General features: G+C 42.9%; 1 protein-coding gene and 1 long non-coding RNA gene across 2 annotated transcripts in view; one reads left to right on the forward strand and one right to left on the reverse strand.

Annotated features, from left to right (window-relative positions):
- Nucleotides 1–1,743: 1,743 nt before the first annotated feature.
- LOC310683106 lies at nt 1,744–6,005 on the reverse strand. Its single transcript, XR_014514284.1, has 3 exons — nt 5,820–6,005; nt 4,564–4,695; nt 1,744–3,807 (listed from the first exon to the last, which is right to left on the reverse strand). It is a non-coding gene; the product is annotated as an uncharacterized lncRNA (long non-coding RNA).
- Nucleotides 6,006–8,184: 2,179 nt separating this feature from the next.
- CDYL2 (chromodomain Y like 2) overlaps nt 8,185–25,564 on the forward strand; it is a 67,143-nt gene continuing 49,763 nt past the window's right edge. The window contains exon 1 of the mRNA XM_083452623.1: nt 8,185–8,494. Coding sequence (XP_083308749.1) covers nt 8,471–8,494 — 24 coding nt within the window. The 5' untranslated portion in view covers nt 8,185–8,470. The remainder of the gene's footprint in view (nt 8,495–25,564) is intronic.

The following is a 25,564-nucleotide window of genomic DNA, read 5'->3' on the forward strand; positions in this document are numbered from 1 at the left end:
GCCTCAGTCGCTGGCAGAATCCGTCAGTGGGCGTTTCTTAAACCGCTTCCAACATAAAAGCTGTTTGACGCCCAGCCTCCTCCCCCGTTGCCTGCGCGAAAGCTTTCTGCGCAAGCTGGGTGTGGGCAAAGGAGCACTTGTGCCCTCTCCGCTGGTCTCCTGCGAAGAGTCCTGGAGCCACCTCTCCAATTCCTCTATCTCCTCCCCTTCTCCACTGGTGTTACACTGATTACCTTCCCCAGCGGATGGGCTATCCCTCCTCCTACCAGGACCCTCTCCTCCATTGTCCGGGAGCCTCTTCTCCGCCTCCCGCTCCAATGGCAGTTCCCTGACAGCTAGCATCTGGAGGGAGGCTCCATTGTTCTGCCCCCACCATACCAGCCACTAAAGCCTAGGATATCTTTTTTATGAAGCAATTCCACACATCCAGGGAAGTTCTAGAACCCTCAAGACACCATATCACTCAAGAATTCACAATGAAGCAGAGGTATGGACATATGAAACTGTGTTGTACTGAATCAAGCCACAGAACCATCTAGCCAAATGCTGTTAACTTTGGTAGCAACTCATCCATACCACCCGATTCCTTTTAAAAGCCAGGGAATTACCAAATCTTACACATGCAAACATGTGCTTTGCCATTGAGCTACGGTTCTTTCTCATATTAATCTCACAACTTGGATTCTTGCATGAAAGAGCTATTGGTCATCCTGCACAGCTTCCAAATCCAAAATGACAAAATAGGAAATTTTATGTATGTGATGTGCAAAATACTGATTTGCGTAATGGGAAACCATATTGCTTTGCCACCCTTGATCTTCTGCAAATGAGTAACTCTCAGCCAGAGATGCGCTTTCGTAGTTGCCTGCCCTCGTCTCCTGGCCACAATCAGGTGACAACAGTGAGTCAGCATTCTTCTTCCCAGTTAACTCTGATCAGGAACGGAGTGTAAGATGACGCTGGCAAGGCATTTCCCTTTAACATATTTTCTCTTTGCAGACTAAGAGCAGTGCTATGTGGAATGCCCACTGCAGGGACGCTGAGAGGAAATTCCAGAGCTATGCTGCTATAACCTGTTCCCTTCTCAAGAATGATTAAATATGCATTGCCAAAGCGTATGATCCTCTGCTGTGGCAATCTGCTAGAAAACTCACATTGATTGGTTTCAAAGAAAGAGCCATCTCCTTCCTGAGTCATAACTTCTTATCTGGGAACCATGGTTCCTAATATCAGTCATAAGAGCAGAAGTGGTATAGTGCTTAGCATACTAAGTTGGACTGGGTCAAATGTTTGAGGATGTGGTAAACTGGATCACTTGTCAATTCCATTAATGCTCTCTAGAGCAGAGATGGAGAACTTGTGTCCCTCCAGATGTTGACTGCACCCCCACCCCCAGTGCTGTCCATAGACCATGTTGGCTGTGACTGAAGAGAGATGGAGTCCTACTGGAAAAATCCTACTATCTGCAGGAGGGCAACTTTGCATTTAACCTACTGCCTGATTGCCACAGCAGTTAATATCTGGGAGAAATCTATGGGGTGTCAAGATCCAGGTTTTCATCACATCGCACATCTAAACCTTGTAGTGACTGTGAGATGAATCCAGTGGGTGTGCGAAATCAGGGGCAGGGCTAACAGACATAGTCCCCCTCTCCCTCCATGTATGCAAGGCTCTATTATGTGACCTGTTTATTGAGCCTTTATCCTGATTTGCTTGATAATTAATATGTCTCTGAGTCACCAGTGGTCTTTTAATAATTGATTTATTATTATTCTATTAAATCGATAACAAACAAGACTAGCAGAGTATTCCAACAAATTCAACAAAAGGTGGGGGAACCAACTGAGCACGGTCAGGTAAAAGGTAAGGAGATGAAAGATATCCATAAAAATTATCAGAAGAAATTTGAACAAAAGGGGCAATACGGCAGTATTCCAAGACATAAACAGTGGGTCAACAACTCGTACAGTCAAAAACACTGAGCATTTGCTCCAATTTGTCAGGAAGTTATACAGCAATGGGCATTCATCCTGTCTAGGGTGCTCAAGCATCTTCCCATTATTAACTTGTTCATCCTACTTTTCAGTGCATTTCCCCATCATTGTCCTTGCTGCACAAACTCTGATTCTTTTTGAAGTGCATTTTGTTGCACTACAGAGACCGAGCACTTTAAATCCACTTTATGGAGCAAACCTAAATTTTGAATCCTTCCTGTAAAATACTAACAGATTGGATATGCCCATTGTCTACTCATCAAGGTTAACTTGTAAAGATGGCTGAAGAAATTATGGGAAGTATTTACTTATTTACTTTACTTACTTACTTATGGCATTTATATCCCAACTTTTCCTCCAAGGAGCTCAAGGCACCATACATTGTTCTTCCCCTCTTCATTTAATCGCCACAACCACCCTGTGAGGCAGGTTGGGCTGAGAGGCAGTGACTGGCCCAAGGTCAATGGGGGGGAAGGGATACTTGAATGTGCACTAGGCGCCACAATTTAAGGGCCCCTCCAGAGCGCTGCTTATTAGTTTTTAGGTGTATTCTGCAACCTGTCATTGACACAATATAGTGCACTAGTGATGAATTTATACTGGACCATACACACATCATTCTATTTTATTAGCTGTTCTGTGATGCTTCCCCAATGTTACTGCATTATTGCCATCGGGAGGGGCACTCTTATAGCATAGCACAACAAACACGAGACAAAAAATAAACCGGAACATTTGTGATAGAAAAGGATACGGGATTTGAGCAGGAGGTTACAGGGCATGCAATGACCGGAAGCAAAGCAGTTTGCCTGACCTGGAACCTTTGCAGAGCCAAACAGTGTTGCAAGCAGGATCGTGTCTAGCCACCTGACACCATCATAAGCCCAAATCATAATGAATAAAAAGGGTGTGTGGAGGGACCCTAAGATGCGCCACTCTAATATGTCTTCAAGGATGTCACCAGCAAAACACTGGGGGTAATAGAGTTGGGAGGAATGTTTAGCCAAACTATTTCACAGAGCTGTAATGAACGAGCTGATCTCTTTATGTTCAAGTTAGAGTAGCAGGATGATCTATGGATAGGTTTTATGAGAAATGCAATCCATTTGTTTTGCACTGCAATGCTCAGAATGAGGACTGTGTTACTGCAAACTGGCAATATAAGATTGTATAATTTATCTTCTTGTTTTTGCTTGGTTTTCTTTCTTTCTTCTGTGTAATTTAAATTTGAAAAATAAGGGAGAGAGGAAAAGAAAATACGTATTGAACGGGGGTCATGGAGTCCCAATTTTCTGGCTGCTGGATGATCCATAACGTCAAACACATCCCAACACATTTCTAAATATCTGTCCCCAGATGTGTCCTGGATTAATTTATTGGATCGTGGCTCCAGCAACAGCCAAGACAAAATAGCTATTGAACCATAGTTTTATGATTAAATAAATAAAAGGCATACTGGAGTAGAAAACAGAGCAATAAGAATTAAAGGTGTTTACTCAGCTCTTAGCAATAAAACAACTCTAATAACTTTTCCGTGTTCAGTTGCCTATGCAGAATGCTTGGTAGATTCTGCTCTTCTAATAGAGACCACAATTTTGAGAGATGGTAAGCTTAAAAATAAAATAAAATGCATGGTGCCATTTCCAGAGTGCCATTTGCATTATTGATAGTATTATCAAGTACTGTACAGCAAAAGATTTACAAAACTGTGCAGTTAATGCAGAACAAAACATTTCCTATCCACATGAGTATAGATACTTGTGAGTTTCACTTGTGAGTTTCTCAAGTTTCTTGTTTTAACTGAAGACTTGGTCTGTTCAGAGACAAAATATAAAGAATGTCAGCCTAACACAGCCTTGGCACCTGTCAAGGCTTCTACTTTCAGTATGTCATATTGCACTAATGCGAATTTAGAGGAGTTGAGAAGAGATGGAAATGAGCAGGATTAGGCAAAACCAGTTGCCTTCATTCAACTTTATTAAGGTGTCAATGTTGGGTAAGCAATCCTATGGCTAGAAAGCCACAGACCCCAATCCACAGCACCCAAATCATCCTCATCTCAGGAGAGGAGATAGAAAATACTGGAAATGTCTTGTAGGAAAGACCTATCTTTATTTTACCTTGCTCCCTTCCACTGGAGCCAATAGGATTTACATCTGACTAGACATGCATAGGATTGTTCTGTTGGTTAATGAGTTTTGTGTCTTCACAACTACTTTGTTGGGACGCGGGTGGCGCTGTGGGTTAAACCACAGAGCCTAGGACTTGCCAGTCAGAAGGTTGGTGGTTCGAATCCCCATGATGGGGTGAGCTCCCGTTGCTCGGTCCCCGCTCCTGCCAACTTAGCACTTCAAAAGCATGTCAAAGTGCAAGTAGATAAATAGGTACCGCTCCGGCGGGAAGGTAAACGGCGTTTCCGTGCGAGGCTCTGATTCGCCAGAAGCGGCTTAGTCATGCTGGCCACATGACCCAGAAGCTGTACCCTGGCTCCCTCGGCCAATAAAGCGAGATGAGCGCCGCAACCCCAGAGTCGGTCACGACTGGACCTAATGGTCAGGGGTCCTTTTACCTTTACTTTACTGTCTTTGTTGTCTCTTCACTGCCTACTGAAGGCCTTTCTTTTCCAACAAACCTTGAGTATTAGAACTGTTTTTAGGTGTTTAAATCATTTCATTGCTTGCTTGTTTGCTCTCCTGGACATCTTTGAGATGAAGAGTGGGATATAAAGTTTAACAACAACAACAACAACAACAACAACAACAACAACAACGCATCATTATTACTTCAATTTATAAAACACTTTTCGTTCAACATTTATATTTAAAGGATGGCATCCAATGTTAGTCATACCCAGAGTAGACCCACTGGATTTAATGGACATGACCACCTTAAATGTATTAATATCTATGGGTCCACCCTTGACTGTGACTAACACTGGCTACAACTCAACTACATCTGCCTTACAAAACAAAGCAAGCAGCCACAGTTCAGTAAGCAATTTAAACTATCTGAAACATAATGAAAATGCAGTCAGCAGTCCTGTAATTACACTATAAAACTTAATAAAATATTTATACTAAAACAGCAGAGGACAAACATTAATATTATATTTGAATATGTGAGTTTTCAAAATTCATTTGAACTTGGGAAGACATGAAGCCTCACAGCCCAAGGAGGGAATTCCAAAGTCCGGGTGTTACCACCAAAAGGACTCTGCCCCTTGAAAATAAAAGTCCTACTCACTTTATTTGTGTATGAAGGGAAGGGAGTGCTCATTATGGGAACATACTGGTTGAGAAACTGAAAGGAACTGAAAAGTACAAGGAGAATCTTGCTCCAGTATCTAAGAAGGCAATGTTCTAAACTTGTTCCTTAATGGTCAGAATACTACACTATGTTCTGAGAGCTGGATTTTTTAAAAACAGTAAACCATAGTCATATCTCTAACATTATGGTTCCATGTGTGGTGAGTGAGCTGGGTGATGTATGTGTATCAGTGAAAGGCTGCTCGACCAGGGCAAATGGTGTTATCTATATAAAATAAATTTTGATGATATGCAAAGTAGCAGAGTAGCTTACAGCTAGGAAGCTAAATAACTCTTCTAGGTGATTGATAGTTTCTTTGTAAAGACTATACAATGTCCAGAATCTTTATATTCAAAAGAACTTTACTTTCATAAACATATAACTAAGAATATATTTACAATCTCATGCTTATTCAAACATGGGTACGTTCTCGGTTGAATTGTAGTCTGTAGTCTGAAGTCTACTTACTTAGACTTACAAACAAAATTGTGTTGAGACTTGCACCAAAGTTTTACCTACCTCAGGGCTTACTGAGAGGTCCTGCACAGGTTTCTCCCTATTAATGTTTAGGGATCTTCTGCTATCTGTTTCACATCAGACAGATCATATTGACACCATACCATCCTCAGCAGTATCCTGAGCAGCCTCTCTTAGCAGCCATTCTCCCTCACACACATAGAAGAGAAAGCAGTTAAAAACAACAGTTACTGGAATAACAGTCACAATAGAATGGAATGCCTCTCTCATGTGACTCAACAGTCAGCCAATCATATGAGAGCCACTGCCTGAGGGGGGGACTATGTTTAAAGTACACAGTAATTTAATATAAATAAATATTCCCATTTCAGGAACTTAAATCATTATCCTTAACTTGTCTGTCATTGGCTCAGGCTCTACCTACTGTTGGCCTCCCTCCCTTCTACCCTATCAGTCAAAATGGGCTCCAATCACCAGTGGAGTGCATATATGATTGATCATGTTTTAAAGGAATGAAATTGCATGCAAGATGCTTTCCAACACTTGAAAGTGACACAGTAGATGGACCTCACAGGCTTAACAGCAACACAACCTTATTTTTATTTATTTTTTTCCACAAGGAGAAAGGGAAGAGGGGGAAATATTTTATAGATTTTCACACACCATTATCAAAATGGGTAAACCTTTGAGACTGTGAAAAGACATACCAACAATCTACGTTCCTAAATAAAGATCCAGGTATGAAGATGCTGAATCATATCACTGGTCCCATACCTAAATATTTTGTTGAGTGGCAGAAGCTTTCAGAGTTTTCAGGCAGGGGGTCTCTCCCAACCCTAACAGGAGATGCTTGGGACTTTCTGCCTCCAGGGCAGGTGGCTCTTCCACTAAGCTATGGTAGAGGAATGAGTTTTCATCCCCTAGCAACAGAATAAGCCAATAACTAGGAGGGGAGCAAGAGCAACCACAGAAAACTACAAAGACAACCACAGTCTGCACGGCTGCCTTCATCTCTAGTACATATTTAAGAAACAAACTTCCCCATACATTTACCACTTGGTAAGTTGATACGTCTTCACCCCATGTCTCATTACTTGATGAATACATGTCCAAATACATGAACTGCTTTCACTGGAAAGCATCAGTGCTGATATGAGGTGGCATGAAATTTCTGTCCCCTGTGGTATTTGATTGGCAATGACTCAGTCACACGTGCAACTTGCCATCACCTAATGTTGCAGTCATGAAATGATAGGAAGGTAGTTGTGAAGACTCAACAAAGCTGCTATATGAAATGTTGGTGATGTATTCTATTGGAAAACTGTCTAGAGTGGTAGCCATGTTAGCCTGTTGCAGTAAAAAGGGGGAAAAAGGTCTTGTGGCATCTTGAATGTATTATGGCATAAGTGCTGAATCAACAGGCAAGATCAGAGGGCTAATGCTTTACTGTGAAAATGCGGATTAATTTCACTGCTTCCTACTAGGGAGTAAGTGGGAAACAACATGATGCTTGGCATAGCATTACCTCTGAACTGGAAAGTGTGACTTGTTTCGCTCCGAACCAACCCTGATCTTGGCTTTCTGTTTGTGGCTTGTTGGTTTTAGTGAAACCAACTGCAATCTCCAGTTTGGATGTAACACTAAAGACTGTAGTTGGTTGTGCTCACTAGTGGCAAGCAGCAGGGGAAGTGATCAGCACATTCACAGCAATCCGTCAACCGTGGTTTATTGTGACACATTACAGTGATCAACATGCACTTGGGGTTGCAGGTTGTGTTGTGTATATGGCTGGTCTGCTGAGGCCCATCCAAGCTGCCAAAAGATGTTTCTACCCCCACCCTACCCCTTGCATCTATAAGCAGGTGGATGGGATGTCTTTGGGACAGGTTGAATTTGAGACTGGGAGGCAACTGGAAGGAGAGGAAACCAAAGAACCTGTCAAAACCCTAACCCCCCAGACAAATCTTATCTGAGTTGGTCCTTAAGATTATGGCGATGGCTTCCTTTTGGAAGGTAGGAAGTCACATGACACAGTCAGGCCTCTGGCTCAGATGGCCTAGCAGTGATGGGCAAGGTGGCTCTCCAGGGTTTCAGACGAGGCTGGGGATGGAACCTGCGTGCAAAGCAGATGCTCTACCCTGTGAGCCCTTTCCCCTTGGTCAGCCAGGACCTCTGGCGGGTCTCTTTGGAGGAACAGGCAAGCGTGTGTGCAGCTGCGGCGGCAAAAGGTGCAGGGACTTTTGCTCGTTGGGGGGTTTGCCATGCGGAGGGATCACCAGCCTTCCCTTTTTTGTCCTCCCCGCCCTTGTGCCGCTTCACTAGGGTGGGGGGGGGGGGAGTTCCTGAAGGCGCAGAGACACCCGCGCGCAAGCACACGCGCGCACACACACACACACACACACACACACACGACTCCTTCACACGCGTGCAGAGCGCCGCTCTCTTGCCGCTCCACGGCTGCCACTGCTGCCGCCGCCGCCGCTCTTGCTGGTTACGCCAGCCCGCCCGCCCGCCTGCCGCCCGCCGTCTCCCCTCGCCTCCGATTCTGCGCACACAGCCTGTCATTCTGCACAGCACAGTTTTTTCGCTCCGCTCGGAGAGCGAGTGGTGGAGAGAGAAAACACACACACACGGAGGGAGAGCAGCTCAGGAGCCCGGCGAGAGAGCGAGGCGCCCGAGTCCCGCAGCCCAGCATGGCTTCGGGGGACCTTTACGAGGTACGGCGCCGGAGCGGTTGTCCGGGGCTTGGCCGGAGGGCAGCCGGCGAAAGGAGGCGGGCAGGCAAGCAGGCAGGGAGGAAGAGAAGGAAGGAAAGGAGGAAGGAAGGAGGGAGGGAGAGAAGGAGGGACGCCCCGGCCAAGGAGGCTGCGGGGGCTTGTTTGGCCAAGGCGTCTTTTCCGCGCGGGGTCTTTCTCTCGGGGGGCGCCGGGGGGGTCTCCTTCCCCCCCCCCTCTGGAGTTCCTGGAGGAACTGAGAGGAAATGGCCAAGGTGGAGAGGAGGCGGAGGGGGGTGGCAGATCTGCTGCTGCTGCTGGCGGGAGGGATGGATGAAGCGCTCCCTCCCTGCTTTCTCTTTCGAGACCCCCCCCCCGCCACTTTCCACGGGGTATGAGCTGAGTAGGCCTTAGAGGAGAGTTAGCGGGCCAGGGGGAGGGGGCACCCCAGCCGGACAGCCCCCGGGGCGGAAAGTCCAGGTAAAGTCCTCTGGACTGCTCCTCCTCCTCCACCGCCCTCGGAACCCAACCCGGTAACAGGAAGGAGAGAGGAGAGAGGGTTGCGCCCCGGCTTGCGGTGGCGCAAAGTCTTGGCAAAGAGGGAGGCGCTGCCTGTTTTTCTTTCTCTCGGGGGCTTCCCAGGCTTGCCCCCAGGGGGCGGATGTAAGCCACGGGGGAGGGGCTTGGTGAGGAGGAGCTGGAGCCTCTGGTGGGCACCAGTGCATGCTGGGGGATATTGGGGGGGGTGCACTCAAGGATGCTGGGGTTGGGAGGTGGGCTGTCAAAGTTTGGTGGGGTCTTGAGAGAGGAGGTCTTTGGGGAGGCAGGTGTTCCTGCATTGGGTTAGCCTGGAGGTCTTCAAGTGAATTGCTTTGATCAAGTCTTCTGAAGAAAGTGTCACTCATTCTGTGCCGGTTTACTAGTTTATCATACAGCATTAAAGTGCAAAAGGAGAGAGGGATTTGCCCTCTCCCCACCATGTTAACTTGAGTAGATCCTATTAGATTGTTCCATGTGGACTAGAGGATGCTGCCTGTGTTTGTCCCATGATTTTGGACTAGAGGATGTAAGTGCAAGAAGTAGCACACCAACTATCTGGTTGGTCAGAGGTCGGAGGTGCTGAATTGGGGCATGGGCAACCCAATGGAAACTCTGGATGACCATCTTTGGATCTCACTCCATGTCAGAATTTTAATGGCTGGACTACACTTTGTACCAAAGCCTCTCCATCCAAAGTTCCACCAAACCTCTACCTCAGATGACACAGGGTTGTATCTAACTAAGTTCTACTCAGTTGACCCATTGAAACTGAAGGGTCTGTTAGTCAGTCCATTCATTTCGGTGGGTCTACTCTATGGGATACAACCCATAGGGAGTTGCTTTATTTTGATTCATACCAGTCGTTGACACCATCTAGCTCACTATTGTCTACACCAGTGTTCCCAGATGTGGTTGAGCTACCATCTCCCTTGACCATTGGCTAAGGTGGGCTGGGGGTGATGGGAGTACTAGAAGATTCAAGGTTGAAAAACACCGGCTGGCCATAGCTCTCCGGGGCTTCAGAAAGGGAATGCTCCCAGACCTACCTGGAGATGTTGGAAATTGAAGTTGAGATCTTCTACATGGAAAACAAGTGCTCTACCTCAAAGCTACAGCCCTTCCCCAATCTAAATAAAGCAAATTGATATTGTGTAGCTAGCAACAGCTAGCAACCATCAAGGCTACCAACGGAACAAGTATGGAAATAATAAAACCCATTTGTTAGAGTTTGACACATAACATGCCTGAGATTTAAATCGGTTCCGATATTGGGTTTACCTATGGGGCATCTTATGTTCTGATAGCTGTTTTAGACACCACAAAGAAGTGGCAGCAGATGTTCCATAATACAGTCTTGACTTGAGCAATATAGAATGTCCTAGAAGATTCCCTCTTTTTAAAAATAATGCTCACCCTCCACATAAAGATTATTCAGACAATTAGCAGACTTGTTTGCAGCCAATTAATTGATTAATTAACCAATTCAATGGATTAATTAGCTAATTCAAATTAATGTTAAAGTCTTAATGGTGATTAATCCCAACTGGAAGTTTGGAGCCTCTTTTCCTAGAACTCCCATATTGATAATGTGTTTATAATAAAATGTATGAGTGGTATGTTAATGCCTGTAATATTTTGAAGGTAGTTGTTGATGTTACTAGTCTCTCTGGTCTCTAAGACATACAAATTATACTTTCTTTGGAAAAATAATATGTGGCAGAGGTGACAACTAATATTAAACACAATGGTTGCAATTCAGGAAACCATGTATCCCACAGTAGATCTTGGTCAGGCTCCACCAAGAAGGTCGGTGAACCATTCCCTAGTTGGCTTTGGGAAATATGTAACTGCAATTCCAGAAGTCAAATTACCAGATCATATCTATTGCCTGAATAAAGAAATGTATATTAATTATCTCCAGCGATGCTGACTTCATACGCGTTAGTGCTGCTTAAAGGCCATTTGTAACACCAGATTTTTAAGCAGTGACTGCTGAACCAGAGTTATTTGCACCAATGAAGCTAAGTTAGTGGTATTGATGGTTATTTTTAATGTGGTGGTTTTTAACTTTGAAGGCCAAACTTTTGCTGGATCAAGTTTTGATGCTTGTCTTGAATTACAGCTTTGTGCTCAACCTTTGAGGATTATTAGGATGAGCACTCTGAGAGGAAGGGCAGACAACAAACGTTGGGAAATGGAACAAATGGATTTTTGTACCTCCTGCTCTCCTTATTTGTTTTCTCTATGGAGTAAGCATAGCTACAAGTTGCTTTATCTTTTGTTGGTGTTTTATGGATGATTTAAAGGCACAGGTGTTCAGATATGGATGGAAGAGTCTGGATGCATCTTTAGCATCTGAGTGCCCTTGAGGAGCAATTAAAGTTTTGACCCTTTGTGGTACAACTTGATTTCTTCTGGAGCAAACAGAATCTCTCAAGGTGACATCAGCTACTCAGAAGTCTGCTCCGATTTATATTGATGCCTTTAGCTTTGCTTGAAGCTTGCATAGGTTTGAGTTTGTAGCCTGCCAGGGAGCTTATTGCATCGGTTTTCTCTCTTCTCCAACTCCACCATTGTTGGTGAAATTCTGCCTATTGATTACTTGCTTGGTTTAATGTGCTTGCTTGGTTTATTGATATAAATATTTGTTTTGTGCTGTGTGAACTTTATTGCAAATGTTTACATTTATTTCATACTCTGGAAACATTTCAGCATGAATACGCACATGGGTGCTAAAAGAAAGCATTCATCCTTCTCCATGAAGCTGGCATTGCATTCGTATAGACATTATTGCTATTCCTACTTTTCTTCAGAAATATTCTGAAAATATGTGCGCTTCAGGATTGTGGCTGAGAAGATAGATTGTTGATTATCTTACATTCTTCATGGAACATACAAATAATATATCAAGCAGAATTTCTACAAGTAACACTATTAAACTATTGTAGTGAACAACATTCTGGGGAATGGTTGTATCTGCTCTACCGACAGAAGTTCCAGGTTCAACCCTTAACATCTCGAGACAGGGACAGGAGTAATCCCCAAATGAAACCTTGGGCAGCTGTTGCCAGTCACCGTAGACCAGCTTTTACCAGCCTGATGCTCTAGAGATGATCTAGAGATGTTTTCAGCAGCAGCTCTCATCAGCTCTGGGCTGATGGGAGTTGTAGTCTAAGACATGGAAGGGACCAGGTTGACAAGTTCTGGTATAAACTGAGCTGGATGGATTAATGGCCTGACTCTATAAGGCAGCTTCCTATGTTGCTGTTACAGGATACTCAGCCAAAATCATCTTAACATCGCAAGTACCTTTACACTGTCTGACGATCTACCAGAATTGTGGATAGGCAGCTTTGCATATTACTGATTATTGGTTTTTAGGTTGCCTTTTCCCTCAATGGTTGCTTTTACATTAAGTAATATGCAGAATGGAGAACACCTGCATCCATTGTTCACAAGCATAACTAAAACATATCTTCAGATGGATGACATCAGACCATCACCTGTATGTTGGGCAAACTCTTTGCTTATAGCAAGTGTCGGAAATCTTTGGTTGTCCAGATGCTGCTGAACTACAGCTCCCATTAGTCACAACTAACATGGCCACGGAAGATGGGACACTCTGACGACATCAAACTCTGTGTTTTAAGTAGCTGGGTATCTTTATTTTAACATGCTATACTGGAGAAATATTTTCACATGTCCTTTGGGTTAATAATGTCCTTATGATGCCCTGTTTAATATTGGAGATTGTGCTTACAGGTTTTTGCTGAAGTGTGGTATAGATGATAGTCATGATGATGATGATGATGATTAGTTTTGTCATAGCCGTAATCTGTAATGTTTGTAAAATTACTTTGCTACCTACGATTGCGGTCTCAGTGATCAAAGAGTCATGACTAAATGGAGCACTTTCAGCATCTGCAGTTCATAATTCATGTTGACTTTTTGTGGCCTATGTATGAGTTCTCAGGAAAATCAGTAAGAGGAGAAATAGCAAGAGATGCCAAGATTGAATTAGGGTGGCGCAAGATAGGGTTTTGTTGTTGTTTAGTCGTTTAGTCGTGTCCAACTCTTCATGACCCCATGGACCAGAGCACGCCAGGCACTCCTGTCTTCCACTGCCTCCCGCAGTTTGGTCAAACTCATGCTGGTAGCTTTGAGAACACCGTCCAACCATCTCATCCTCTGTCATCCCCTTCTCCTTGTGCCCTCAATCTTTCCCAATATCAGGGTCTTTTCCAGGGAGTCTTCCCTTCTTATGAGGTGGCCAAAGTATTGGAGCCTCAGCTTCATGATCTGTCCTTCCAGTGAGGATTCAGGGCTGATTTCCTTAAGAATGGATAGGTTGGATCTTCTTGCAGTCCATGGGACTCTCAAGAGTCTCCTCCAGCACCATAATTCAAAAGCATCAATTCTTCGGCGATCAGCCTTCTTTATGGTCCAGCTCTCACTTCCATACATCACTACGGGAAAACCATAGCTTTAACTATATGGACCTTTGTCGACAAGGTGATGTCTCTGCTTTTTAAGATGCTGTCTAGGTTTGTCATTGCTTTTCTCCCAAGAAGCAGGCGTCTTTTAATTTCATGGCTCCTGTCACCATCTGCAGTGATCATGGAGCCCAAGAAAGTAAAACCTCTGACTGCCTCCATTTCTTCCCTTCTATTTGCCAGGAGGTGATAGGACCAGTTGCCATGATCTTCGTTTTTTTTTTATGTTGAACTTCAGACCATATTTTGAGCTCTCCTCTTTCTCCCTCAATAAAAGGTTGATTAATTCCTCCTCACTTTCTGTCATCAAGGTTGTGTCATCTGCATATCTGAGGTTGTTGATATTTCTTCCAGCAATCTTAATTCCGGCTTGGGCTTCATCCAGTCCAGCCTTTCGCATGATGAATTCTGCATATAAGTTAAATAAGCAGGGAGACAATATACAGCCTTGTCGTACTCCTTTCTCAATTTCGAACCTAGTGGTTATTATTTCATTTATGAATCACTTCCTGGAAATGATTTCACAATACAATTTTTACAAATTCTTTGGAATAATGTCTTAAAACAGTTAAAACAACTGCATATATATATATATATGTGTATATATAGATATAGATATATAGATATATATATATATGTATGTATATGTGTGTGTATATATATATATATATATGCTTTCGTAGATTTTCACGGGTACAGGAATGCAGGTTTTGGTGTCCTCGGGTGTCTTCCCGTGTAAAAGTTGGGGTGTCTAGGCGACGTTTCGACGAGGTCTCACTCGTCATCTTCAGGCTGGTGCTTTCGGCTTCTTGTTACTGGAACAGAGCAGGATCTCAATGTTTGAGTTCCTATAAATACTGTTGAGGAGGTGTGGTGTATAGCCTCCAATGTTCTGGGCAGAGAGGAGGTTCCCAGGCTAGTGTGCCTTTTCTTCTTTTGTTCCTTAATTACTTGAGGGATATCTTGAGTGATTTCTTGAGTGATTTCCTGAATCCCACTTAGGTGGGTCATTAGGTGTGGATTAGTTGCTAAAGCCTTCGTGTCTTGAACTCTTGAACTTTGTGAAGAGTTTTTCTGAGAAGATGGCTGTACTGCACTTGGTTGTGCTCTGGCTTGGCTTCGTGTATAGGGGCGAGCTGTGGTTTTGTGGCCTGTGCCAGCCAGATCTGTGTAGGGATTGCAGGGGAGTGCAGCATCCGGAGGTGCCACCCTGGTTTGGCTACTGGATGGTGTCTGTAGTTTATCTGTGGAGAGGGTCTGGGTTTGGGTCTGGTGTGGTTGATTGGTGATGGCGTTCTGTGTGCCTCTGGATCTGGTGTCAGATTTTGTGGGGAGGGCTAATTTCCAGATGTCTGGCAAGCGGGATGTGTCGTCACGCTTGTTCATGTTGTGAGGGTGTTTCTCTATCTCGATGGCTTCCATGATTATTCTCTTGTGGTGATGTTCCATGTTAAAGAGCAATTTGGAATCTGCAAAATTAATTTCGTGTCCTGTTTCTTTCATGTGTTGGAAAAGAGAGGAAGTTTTTTCTTCTTTTTTGACGGCATTCTTGTGTTCTGCGATACGTGCATTTATTCGTCTGTTTGTTTGTCCAATGTACGTGGCTGGGCAGACTTTGCAGGGTATTTCATAGACCCCTTGGTTTTCCAACTGAATTTTATCCTTGGGGTTTCTGAGGATATTGGCTATTTTTTGGTTGGTGCAAAAGGCTGTTTTGATATTGTGTTTATGGAGGATTTTGCTAATTTTATCTGTAGTGCCCTTGATATAAGGAAGGAGGGCTATGCCATTGTTTTCTTCTGTGTCTTGGTTTTTGGGGGGTGTTTCTTTTTGGATTAGCTTCGTAACCCTGTTTTGCTGGTATCCATTGGCAATTAACACATTTGAGAGATTCTGTAACTCAGTTGTCAAGTGGTCTTCGTCAGCCAGGCGTTTGGTTCTGGAGATGAGAGTCTTGGCTACGGAGTTTATTTGTGCAGGGTGGTGGTGTGATTGTGCATGTAAGTAGCGGTTGGTGTGTGTTTTTTTCCGGTAGATAGTGTGTCCTAGGGAGCCATCAGGTTTTTTGTAGATTAGGACGTCAAGGAAGGGAAGTTGGTTGTTGGCTTCTATTTCCATAGTGAATTGTATTTTGGGGTGTAGGCTGTTGAGATGTGTGAGGAAGCTATCCAGAATCCATCTCTTCACACGTTCCAAACTCCTTCCAGTTCATAGAAACAATAAAGAAGCAAAACCTACAACCCAATGACCTACTTGTGAGCTTCGATGTTGTATCTCTCTTCACACAAGTGCCCATTAATGAAGCCTTGACAGCCATTCAAAACAAATACAATCCCCCCGAATACATCTTGGACCTGACCAACCACTGCCTAACCAACACGTACTTCATCCACAATGGACAAAGATACAAACAGATAGAAGGAGCACCTATGGGATCACCCCTCTCACCGGTCATCGCTAACCTGTACATGGAACACTTTGAAACCAATGCTTTAGACAAGTCAGAACACAAACCCAAACTTTGGCTCAGATATGTTGACGACACCTTTGTAATTTGGCCACACGGTAAGGAAAAACTGGATAGCTTCCTCACACATCTCAACAGCCTACACCCCAAAATACAATTCACTATGGAAATAGAAGCCAACAACCAACTTCCCTTCCTTGACGTCCTAATCTACAAAAAACCTGATGGCTCCCTAGGACACACTATCTACCGGAAAAAAACACACACCAACCGCTACTTACATGCACAATCACACCACCACCCTGCACAAATAAACTCCGTAGCCAAGACTCTCATCTCCAGAACCAAACGCCTGGCTGACGAAGACCACTTGACAACTGAGTTACAGAATCTCTCAAATGTGTTAATTGCCAATGGATACCAGCAAAACAGGGTTACGAAGCTAATCCAAAAAGAAACACCCCCCAAAAACCAAGACACAGAAGAAAACAATGGCATAGCCCTCCTTCCTTATATCAAGGGCACTACAGATAAAATTAGCAAAATCCTCCATAAACACAATATCAAAACAGCCTTTTGCACCAACCAAAAAATAGCCAATATCCTCAGAAACCCCAAGGATAAAATTCAGTTGGAAAACCAAGGGGTCTATGAAATACCCTGCAAAGTCTGCCCAGCCACGTACATTGGACAAACAAACAGACGAATAAATGCACGTATCGCAGAACACAAGAATGCCGTCAAAAAAGAAGAAAAAACTTCCTCTCTTTTCCAACACATGAAAGAAACAGGACACGAAATTAATTTTGCAGATTCCAAATTGCTCTTTAACATGGAACATCACCACAAGAGAATAATCATGGAAGCCATCGAGATAGAGAAACACCCTCACAACATGAACAAGCGTGACGACACATCCCGCTTGCCAGACATCTGGAAATTAGCCCTCCCCACAAAATCTGACACCAGATCCAGAGGCACACAGAACGCCATCACCAATCAACCACACCAGACCCAAACCCAGACCCTCTCCACAGATAAACTACAGACACCATCCAGTAGCCAAACCAGGGTGGCACCTCCGGATGCTGCACTCCCCTGCAATCCCTACACAGATCTGGCTGGCACAGGCCACAAAACCACAGCTCGCCCCTATACACGAAGCCAAGCCAGAGCACAACCAAGTGCAGTACAGCCATCTTCTCAGAAAAACTCTTCACAAAGTTCAAGAGTTCAAGACACGAAGGCTTTAGCAACTAATCCACACCTAATGACCCACCTAAGTGGGATTCAGGAAATCACTCAAGAAATCACTCAAGATATCCCTCAAGTAATTAAGGAACAAAAGAAGAAAAGGCACACTAGCCTGGGAACCTCCTCTCTGCCCAGAACATTGGAGGCTATACACCACACCTCCTCAACAGTATTTATAGGAACTCAAACATTGAGATCCTGCTCTGTTCCAGTAACAAGAAGCCGAAAGCACCAGCCTGAAGATGACGAGTGAGACCTCGTCGAAACGTCGCCTAGACACCCCAACTTTTACACGGGAAGACACCCGAGGACACCAAAACCTGCATATATATATATATATATATATATATATGCTTTCGTAGATTTTCACGGGTACAGGAATGCAGGTTTTGGTGTCCTCGGGTGTCTTCCCGTGTAAAAGTTGGGGTGTCTAGGCGACGTTTCGACGAGGTCTCACTCGTCATCTTCAGGCTGGTGCTTTCGGCTTCTTGTTACTGGAACAGAGCAGGATCTCAGTGTTTGAGTTCCTATAAATACTGTTGAGGAGGTGTGGTGTATAGCCTCCAATGTTCTGGGCAGAGAGGAGGTAGCCAGAGCACAACCAAGTGCTGTACAGCCATCTTCTCAGAAAAACTCTTCACAAAGTTCAAGAGTTCAAGACACGAAGGCTTTAGCAACTAATCCACACCTAATGACCCACCTAAGTGGGATTCAGGAAATCACTCAAGAAATCACTCAAGATATCCCTCAAGTAATTAAGGAACAAAAGAAGAAAAGGCACACTAGCCTGGGAACCTCCTCTCTGCCCAGAACATTGGAGGCTATACACCACACCTCCTCAACAGTATTTATAGGAACTCAAACACTGAGATCCTGCTCTGTTCCAGTAACAAGAAGCCGAAAGCACCAGCCTGAAGATGACGAGTGAGACCTCGTCGAAACGTCGCCTAGACACCCCAACTTTTACACGGGAAGACACCCGAGGACACCAAAACCTGCATATATATATATATATATATATATATATAAAAAATTGATCAAACTGGGATAAAAATCTCCTCTTAGAGGTTTTGTTGAAAGAACAAAGTATTGCCTTCTATGCCCTATCCAATGGTCATGTAGCAAATGTGGGGAAGGGCTGTAGCTCAGTGGTTGAAGAAAGTCCCTGCTTCTGTTCTCAGCTTTTCCTGCTAGAAGTGAGAGAAAACCCTGCCTGGAACTCTGGGGAGCTACTGCCAGTGAGGGTAGATAGTACTGACCTAGATGGACCAATGGTCTGACTACCTATAAGGCCGCTTCCCATGTTCCTAAATGCATGTGAAGATGACACTTGTAGTAGATAATAGCTGCTACCCTTCCATTAATAGGTGTGGAACTTGTGAAGTTGTGCTGTCTACCCTTCCATTCAATAGAAATGGCACACGTTGGACAAATCCAGTTTTTGAGCCTGTGCCAGTAAGTGCTGCTATTGCATACTCTCCAACTAAAATTGTTCTCGTTCATTTGAAAAGGGGGGGAAATTAAGCACACGCTTAACTTCACAGCTGAAATCAGTGGAACACAATAGCGCTTGATGTTGAATGGATTGTGCCCCGTGCTTTTAATCTTTCCGACTTTATGATATCATGTTTACATCTTTTGAGAGTTGTGTATAGAATTAATGAAAATGCATGGTAAGTTTAAACATATAAAATGCCAAATTAGTCACAGCATTTTATGTTTTCCTGATCTATATTTCATATATATATATATATATATATATATACTGAAGATGTGAAATGTGGTTTACTGTACTACAATTTAAAAATTGTGAGCTATTTGCTATTTGTCATTTAGAATGAGTTTACTTAGGTAACTTGAAATACAGTCCTGAGTTTTCACATCTTAGAAATCCAGCCATTGGCCTTTTTAAAAAAGCAAGTTTAAATCCTGCAGAAAGCAGAAAACATAACTTAGGTGTCTAATTAAGATACCTAATGTTCAATTAAGGAATTAAGTCAATATTATTAATTTAAGTGTTATTTTCAGGGCCAATTATAGCAGGCTTGTTCTGAGTTTGGTTAGCCCCAAACTCTTTACTGTATTTTGCAGACATTTTCAGCACTGCTCCCCCTTCAACTATTTCTTGGCAATTCCTTTGTGACTGTCTGCCACTTGATTTGTATTACTGTCTGTCAATCTGTCTCTCATTTGGATTCATTTCCTCATGTAGCCAAATCACTGAATCAGTACCCTCATTCTCAGCTGATTTCATTTGCCCTCACTTAACATTGTCAATTCCATATCTCATTGGTCATACTGAGTAATGATGTCATCTTATTCACCAATATGGTTGGCTAGAGTTGCCTATGTAACTAAACCAGAAGTAAAGAGAAGGTGGGATAAAATGGCATTTAAGTAACAGGTGGGGAAAGCACTAGGATAAAACCAGATTGGATAAATGTGCGTATTCTGACTTACAGTCAAAGAGTTTTGATGGGTAGGGCTTGGTGTGAGGAAACTATTTCTAAAACTAATTTATTCATGGACCAAACAAACTGAAAAAAGAAATTATTCATTACAGCCCAAATTCAGGAGCCCCACACAGACCACAACTTCTTGCCTATCAGACTTGGAGTTGTTCTAACTCTAGAAAACTGGTTCTAACCTGAAACCAGCCTTGCTATTCAGTCCAAAGGTCCATTTATTCCAGCATCCTTTTCCCCATAATGGCCAACGAGATTCCAAGCAGCAAAGACATAAGCAGGGGTTTTCTCTGAGCCCTCCCTGGAGATCCAGAGGCTTGAATCTGGGACCTTCTGCATGCAAAGCAGAATTGTGGCCTCCTTAATAGTAAGAGTGGTTTTACACTGGAGCAAGCTCTGCCACAGGAGGCGCTGGGCTCTCATTCTCTGGGAGTATTTCAGCAGAGGTTGGGCAGTCTATGGTAAGGGATGCTGGCTGCTGCAATGGTCCATTCCAGCTCTATGATTCTATGAAAGGCACCAATTTATGAAATTCCCGCACAGAACCCTGGGCAGACAGAGCAAAAGAAAAAGAGAGCAGTATAAATTTCACCATCGGAAAGTTCCTTACACTGTGTTTTTAACACAGCAGTCTGTGTTTTTCCCCCTACATGTACAGTTTGAGCAAAAGCCCAGTTTTATTTTCAGCGTTTTGTTTCAATAAAAGAGCTGATCCCTAAGTTTTTCCTAGGAATATGAGAAAGCGTTTCTACAGTTGCTCCAAATGGTTGTTAAAGGAACAATGGGCTGATTCAAAAATACATATATATTTTTTGTCAACACAAGCAGTCAAATGTCTTCTCCTGTTATGCACTTGTGTGGGAAAAAGTAAATGTCTAATGATAAATATGACTCGTCGAAATTTCTGTGACTGCAGCTGCCAGAGAGGGCAGAATCATAGCAATGATCATATGTTTCCCTATCCAGGACCATGCATTACATTTATTTGCAGAAATGCAGGGTTGATGGGAATGTGGATTGTTCACATGGTCAGGAAAGGCATTGTGTGAACTAACCTGTAGGCATTTAAAAAAACTAGGGCTTAGTTCCAAAGAATTGTGAGCGGAAGGAGAAAACACATTAGGGTTGTTCTGTGAGCTCTTGCAGAAGCGATGTTGACTTCTCACATGGCAGTGCCCTAATGTGTCAGAGTTCGCACTGTTTCAGTGTAAGAAACAGAGAATCAGGAAAATGCAGACTTAAGTGTTTATATACCAACCATTTGGAAGTCTCAGGGTTGGATCTGCACAATGCCTTAACACAAGAACTTGCACCAACGGAAGTACACCTCTTTGATTTGGGGGTGCTTTGGTCAGGAAACTGCTGTTCAGCTAAACTGGAAATCATTCATAAGTGTAACAGATCTCTTGCTATCGATAGCTATTGGAAGGGGGCACTATTGGAAGTTCTCACTAATTTACATTTAGGAAATAATTGCTATGTCTTTGGGTTTCCCCCTCCATTTTCAGTTTCTTGGCGAGGGGCAGAGTAGAAGGAATTGTGCCCAGTCCCAGCTACGGTATCATTTTTTTAGTTTCTCCATTCTTCAGTTTCTCTGTGCAATCTCTCTCTTTTGTCCTACGGGAAAATTAAAAATAGCTTCTCAATGTGAACCAGGAAGTCACCTGTCCAGGCAATGGGATGGTTCTTTCTAGCGCGCGCGCGCGCGCGTGTGTGTGTCATCCTGCTCCAGCCACTATGTTCTGTTCTTCTATCCAACCTGACAGTTGTTTTCCTTCTCAATTTTTGTCATTGATATATTTTTGGGCTGTTTTGGGTGTCTTTCCGCTCTTAAATTTTCCTGCAAATTTTTAATGTGTTTTTTTACTTGTTTGTATCTCAGGATTACCTTAAGAGTGCTTTTACTTCTCTTACGTGCATTTGTGGTGTGGTTTTGAATGTATAATTATCACGAGAGTGGGAAGACTTGAATCTAGAACATAGATGACGGTAAAGCTAAGAGCTTTTGAATCGCACCGATTTCAGTGGAAGCCCCTACTCAACACCCTTATTGAAACCTTACTGAAAAGAGAGGAAATTGAAGGTGCTTTCTTTGGGGTGGATCATGCCCAGTGTCATTGAACAAATCAAATGAAACTACTGATGACATTAAGTATCCCCATAAAACCCAAATGAAATACTTGTCAATGATATCCGTCAGAGCGTTTGAACACTCTGTTTTCATCCCATGGAAATACTGCAATCCTTTAAATACTGCTGGTGGTTACTACTGACTGCAGTCAGTAAAAAGGCCCCAGAATGGGCAGGGAGGAGCTGAGTCGTCACAGGCTATCTACTGCTGTCATGTGACAGCATCAGGCTCCATCTGGGAGCTCAGGAAGCCTGTACAACAGTTTTTCTGTCCCCACATCTACCTTGGCTAGCGGCCCCAACAGTGACCCCCTAGCTCCCTTAAGCCCCGCTTGGCAGCAACCAGCACCAGCATTGCACACTTAAGCCATTAATTAAGCAAGCCAATAATTAAGCAAGTGATCCTGGAGAATGTGATGTCATAAGATAGTTGAAGCTAAGCAAATTGTGTCCCTGGTCAGTGCCTGGATGAGCGACTGGCTCCTAGGAGTGTATGTAAGGAAAGTTGTCGTACGTATAATAGATAAATAAGTGATAGGAGGAGGGCATAACCTTCCACAGTTTAATTTTTACAATTCAGGCAGCTGTTAAGCATGTTGATACAGAGACCTTAGTGATTTTGATGACAAACAGAATTAGTATATACACTCATAAGTAGTAAATTCCAGCATTGTTTATTGACACTCATTAAAAACCCTTGTTGACTTGGGATATCCTTATGCATTCTCCACATTGTGCTCTGCTCTAGCATGTAAAGGATAATGAACAGTTCAACCTTAAAAGCTCTTCATCAACAAAGCCCTATTAAAGTTAAATACGGCCTCTGTGAATAGAGGTGCTTGACGATCTCACAACCAGGCTTAAAACAGAAATGAAGATCTCTGCGAAATGCATCTCACCAAGATCAAAGCTAGGGCTGCGATGGATTGCGGAAGTGAAAACAGTGGGAGGAACTGCCTTTTGCAGTCCCAATTTCAAATCTTTCAGTTTTGGGTGGGCACAATTATATCTGCTCACGTTTTAGCAGGTTGTAGCCACGCATCAGTTTGTTAAATAAATGATATCCTGAGTCCTTTTGGGCACATGTGATTTGCTTGCTGCCTCGCTCCACCATGGCTTTTGTAGCTTAAAGCTATATAAACAGTCATTTTCACATATGCACAGTATGCTTGTTCCATAATAACTTACCATTGGCAAAAGCACAGCAAATTTTGGAACAGCCGCTAGAATTTCTGGAGCAGAATTCAGTAGTGGCAAGACCCGATTAATTCTGAAAGGTCCTTTATTTTCTCCGCCTCCCCTTCTTTCCCAGACAATCTGTTTTAATCATAGATTGATTTTTAATGTAAAGTGGTCAATTGCTTATCGTGTGTACCGTATGGAACAGAATCTTGCACAGTTATCCTGTGTTTCAGAAAATACTGCTACTTGCAAAGGGGCAGGGAGATGTCTATGTGTACCAAACACATCACTACCCCATGAAAAGATATTTAAGTTTTAAAAATATTTATGTTTTATTAAGTTGATTTCAATTAAAAGAAATAAAGTGATGCAGGACAAACAACAACAAAGATACATATAAAAGTGAAAACACACACACACACAAGCAAAAGCAATATACAATATTCCCATACATTCTTGTATACATTGTTATAGTGTTATGGTCCTAGTGCTTATGTAAATGTTAGTAGCCTACTACTATTTGTATACACTCATTCCTTATGTTATTGTATTTATCCATACAGAGTCTGTGCCTGTAAGCCGTCCGTTCATAAAGTGTGAGTGATGTCATATTGTCAGTCCATTCATTGAAGGGTATCATACCTTTATTTTTCCAATTCCTCTTGGCTACCATTAGGGCACGGAAAATCTATTTCCATTGTCCCGTTGATAAGAAAATATATTTAAGTTGCTGATATTACTGTGAAGAAGCTACATAACTGGGTTGTGGCAGATGGAGTGGGGGACCTCCACAGTACTAGAGCCTCTCCACCAGCAGAATCCAGGACATTCCATTGAAAGAGGCAAACATCAGCAGAACAGAGAAGGGAGCAATTCTATGGATTCCCTCTCTGCTGCAGCCCCAAATGGCCTAATAAATCAGCTCTACAGGACCAAAATTGGACTAGCTTTCTTTACACTTCTCATGCTTGAGAAGAATGTTTGTTCTCCCTCCCTCCCCCCAAAAATCTATCTGTCTCAGATAGACCGACAGACAAATGATAGATAGAGAGAGAGAGAGAGAGAGAGAGAGAGAGATGATAGATAGATAGATAGATAGATAGATAGATAGATAGATGATAGATGATAGATAGATAGATAGATAGATAGATAGATAGATAGATAGATAGATGATAGATAGATAGATAGATAGATAGATATAGATAGATAGATGATAGATATAGATAGATGATAGATAGATAGATGATAGATAGATAGATAGATAGATAGATAGATAGATAGATGATAGATAGATAGATAGATAGATAGATGATAGATAAATGATAGATAGATAGATGATAGGGTTAACAATACTTGTTGAAATGTTTAGGTGAAAACACAGGGAAGATTATTTTAACCACGATATAGGGCCCATGCCTTTGTTGGACTCTGATAAACATGTGATGAGTTATCCACTTGGTGGAGGGGCTTCTGTCTATGAAATAAATGGGGGAAGGGGAGCATCTTCCCTTTCAGATAATTTGTGCGCTTCTGAAGCAGGTACAACTCATGGAGTTTTGAACATTAAAACAGAACCACTGAAAGAGCAAACATGAATCACTGGTTCCTGCCTCTCCCCCCACTTTTTTTTTTTTTAACATATAACCTTCAAATAGGTACATATGAATATGTTGATTGCGGTTTCTCTCTCTTTCTGATTTTCTGAATGTTCAGAACTTCTCTATCAGTTTGTGGATTATTTTTTTAAGCCCTCATGAAAATTAATCTGCATTTTAGTCCAAATTTATCCTGTTACAGACATTTTTGTATATACTTTCCAAAGCAATTTCTCCTCTTATTAGGAATTTCAACACCGTTTTCACCCGCATATGCATTTTTAGGCACACTTTAGCCTAGTATGTACACTTTTGTACATACTATGTGTCTGGATTCTATAGCATTGCAAAATTTGGAGAAGTACACATTTTTAATGTTGGCTGCATTTTGGTTTATGTATTGTTTTCGGTGTAGGTTTGTCTTTAAATGTGTCTTAAGTAAGTTTTTCTTTAAATGTGAACTGAATTGAACCCTGCCTTCCCCAAATCCCTGTCTGCGAAGCTACTCTTATTAGCACTGCTGCAGGTTGTAGTTGATGATGAGGATGATGATGATGATGGCATCCGTCTCTCTTGGGTGACAATGGAAGAGTGCGCCTTCGGGGGTGAAGTCAAACCGTTGGAGAATTACAGCGCCTGCTGTGACAAGGAGAGAATGAAATGAGAGAGACGTGTTTTATTGCAGATATAGCAGATGAAGGCGTCCGGTTTTGCTGCTACAGGTGCACCATGGCGTTTTTTGTCTCCGCTCTCCTCCCAGCAGTCATTCTTCCTTTGGTCACTGATGTAGATACAGCAGTGAATTAATTAAAAGTAAATGAATTTCAGTCAGAGTCTGGGGCATCCTGAATAGGGAGCAAGAGCAGAATCAGCAAGGGCATGAAGTCAGCGTTACCATAACCAACCCAGTATGTCCTCGGGTTGCATCTCTTTGCTTTATCCCATAC

This window comes from Podarcis tiliguerta (assembly GCF_965153285.1).
Source record: "Podarcis tiliguerta genome assembly, chromosome: 8".
Classification (NCBI taxonomy): Eukaryota; Metazoa; Chordata; class Lepidosauria; order Squamata; family Lacertidae; genus Podarcis; species Podarcis tiliguerta.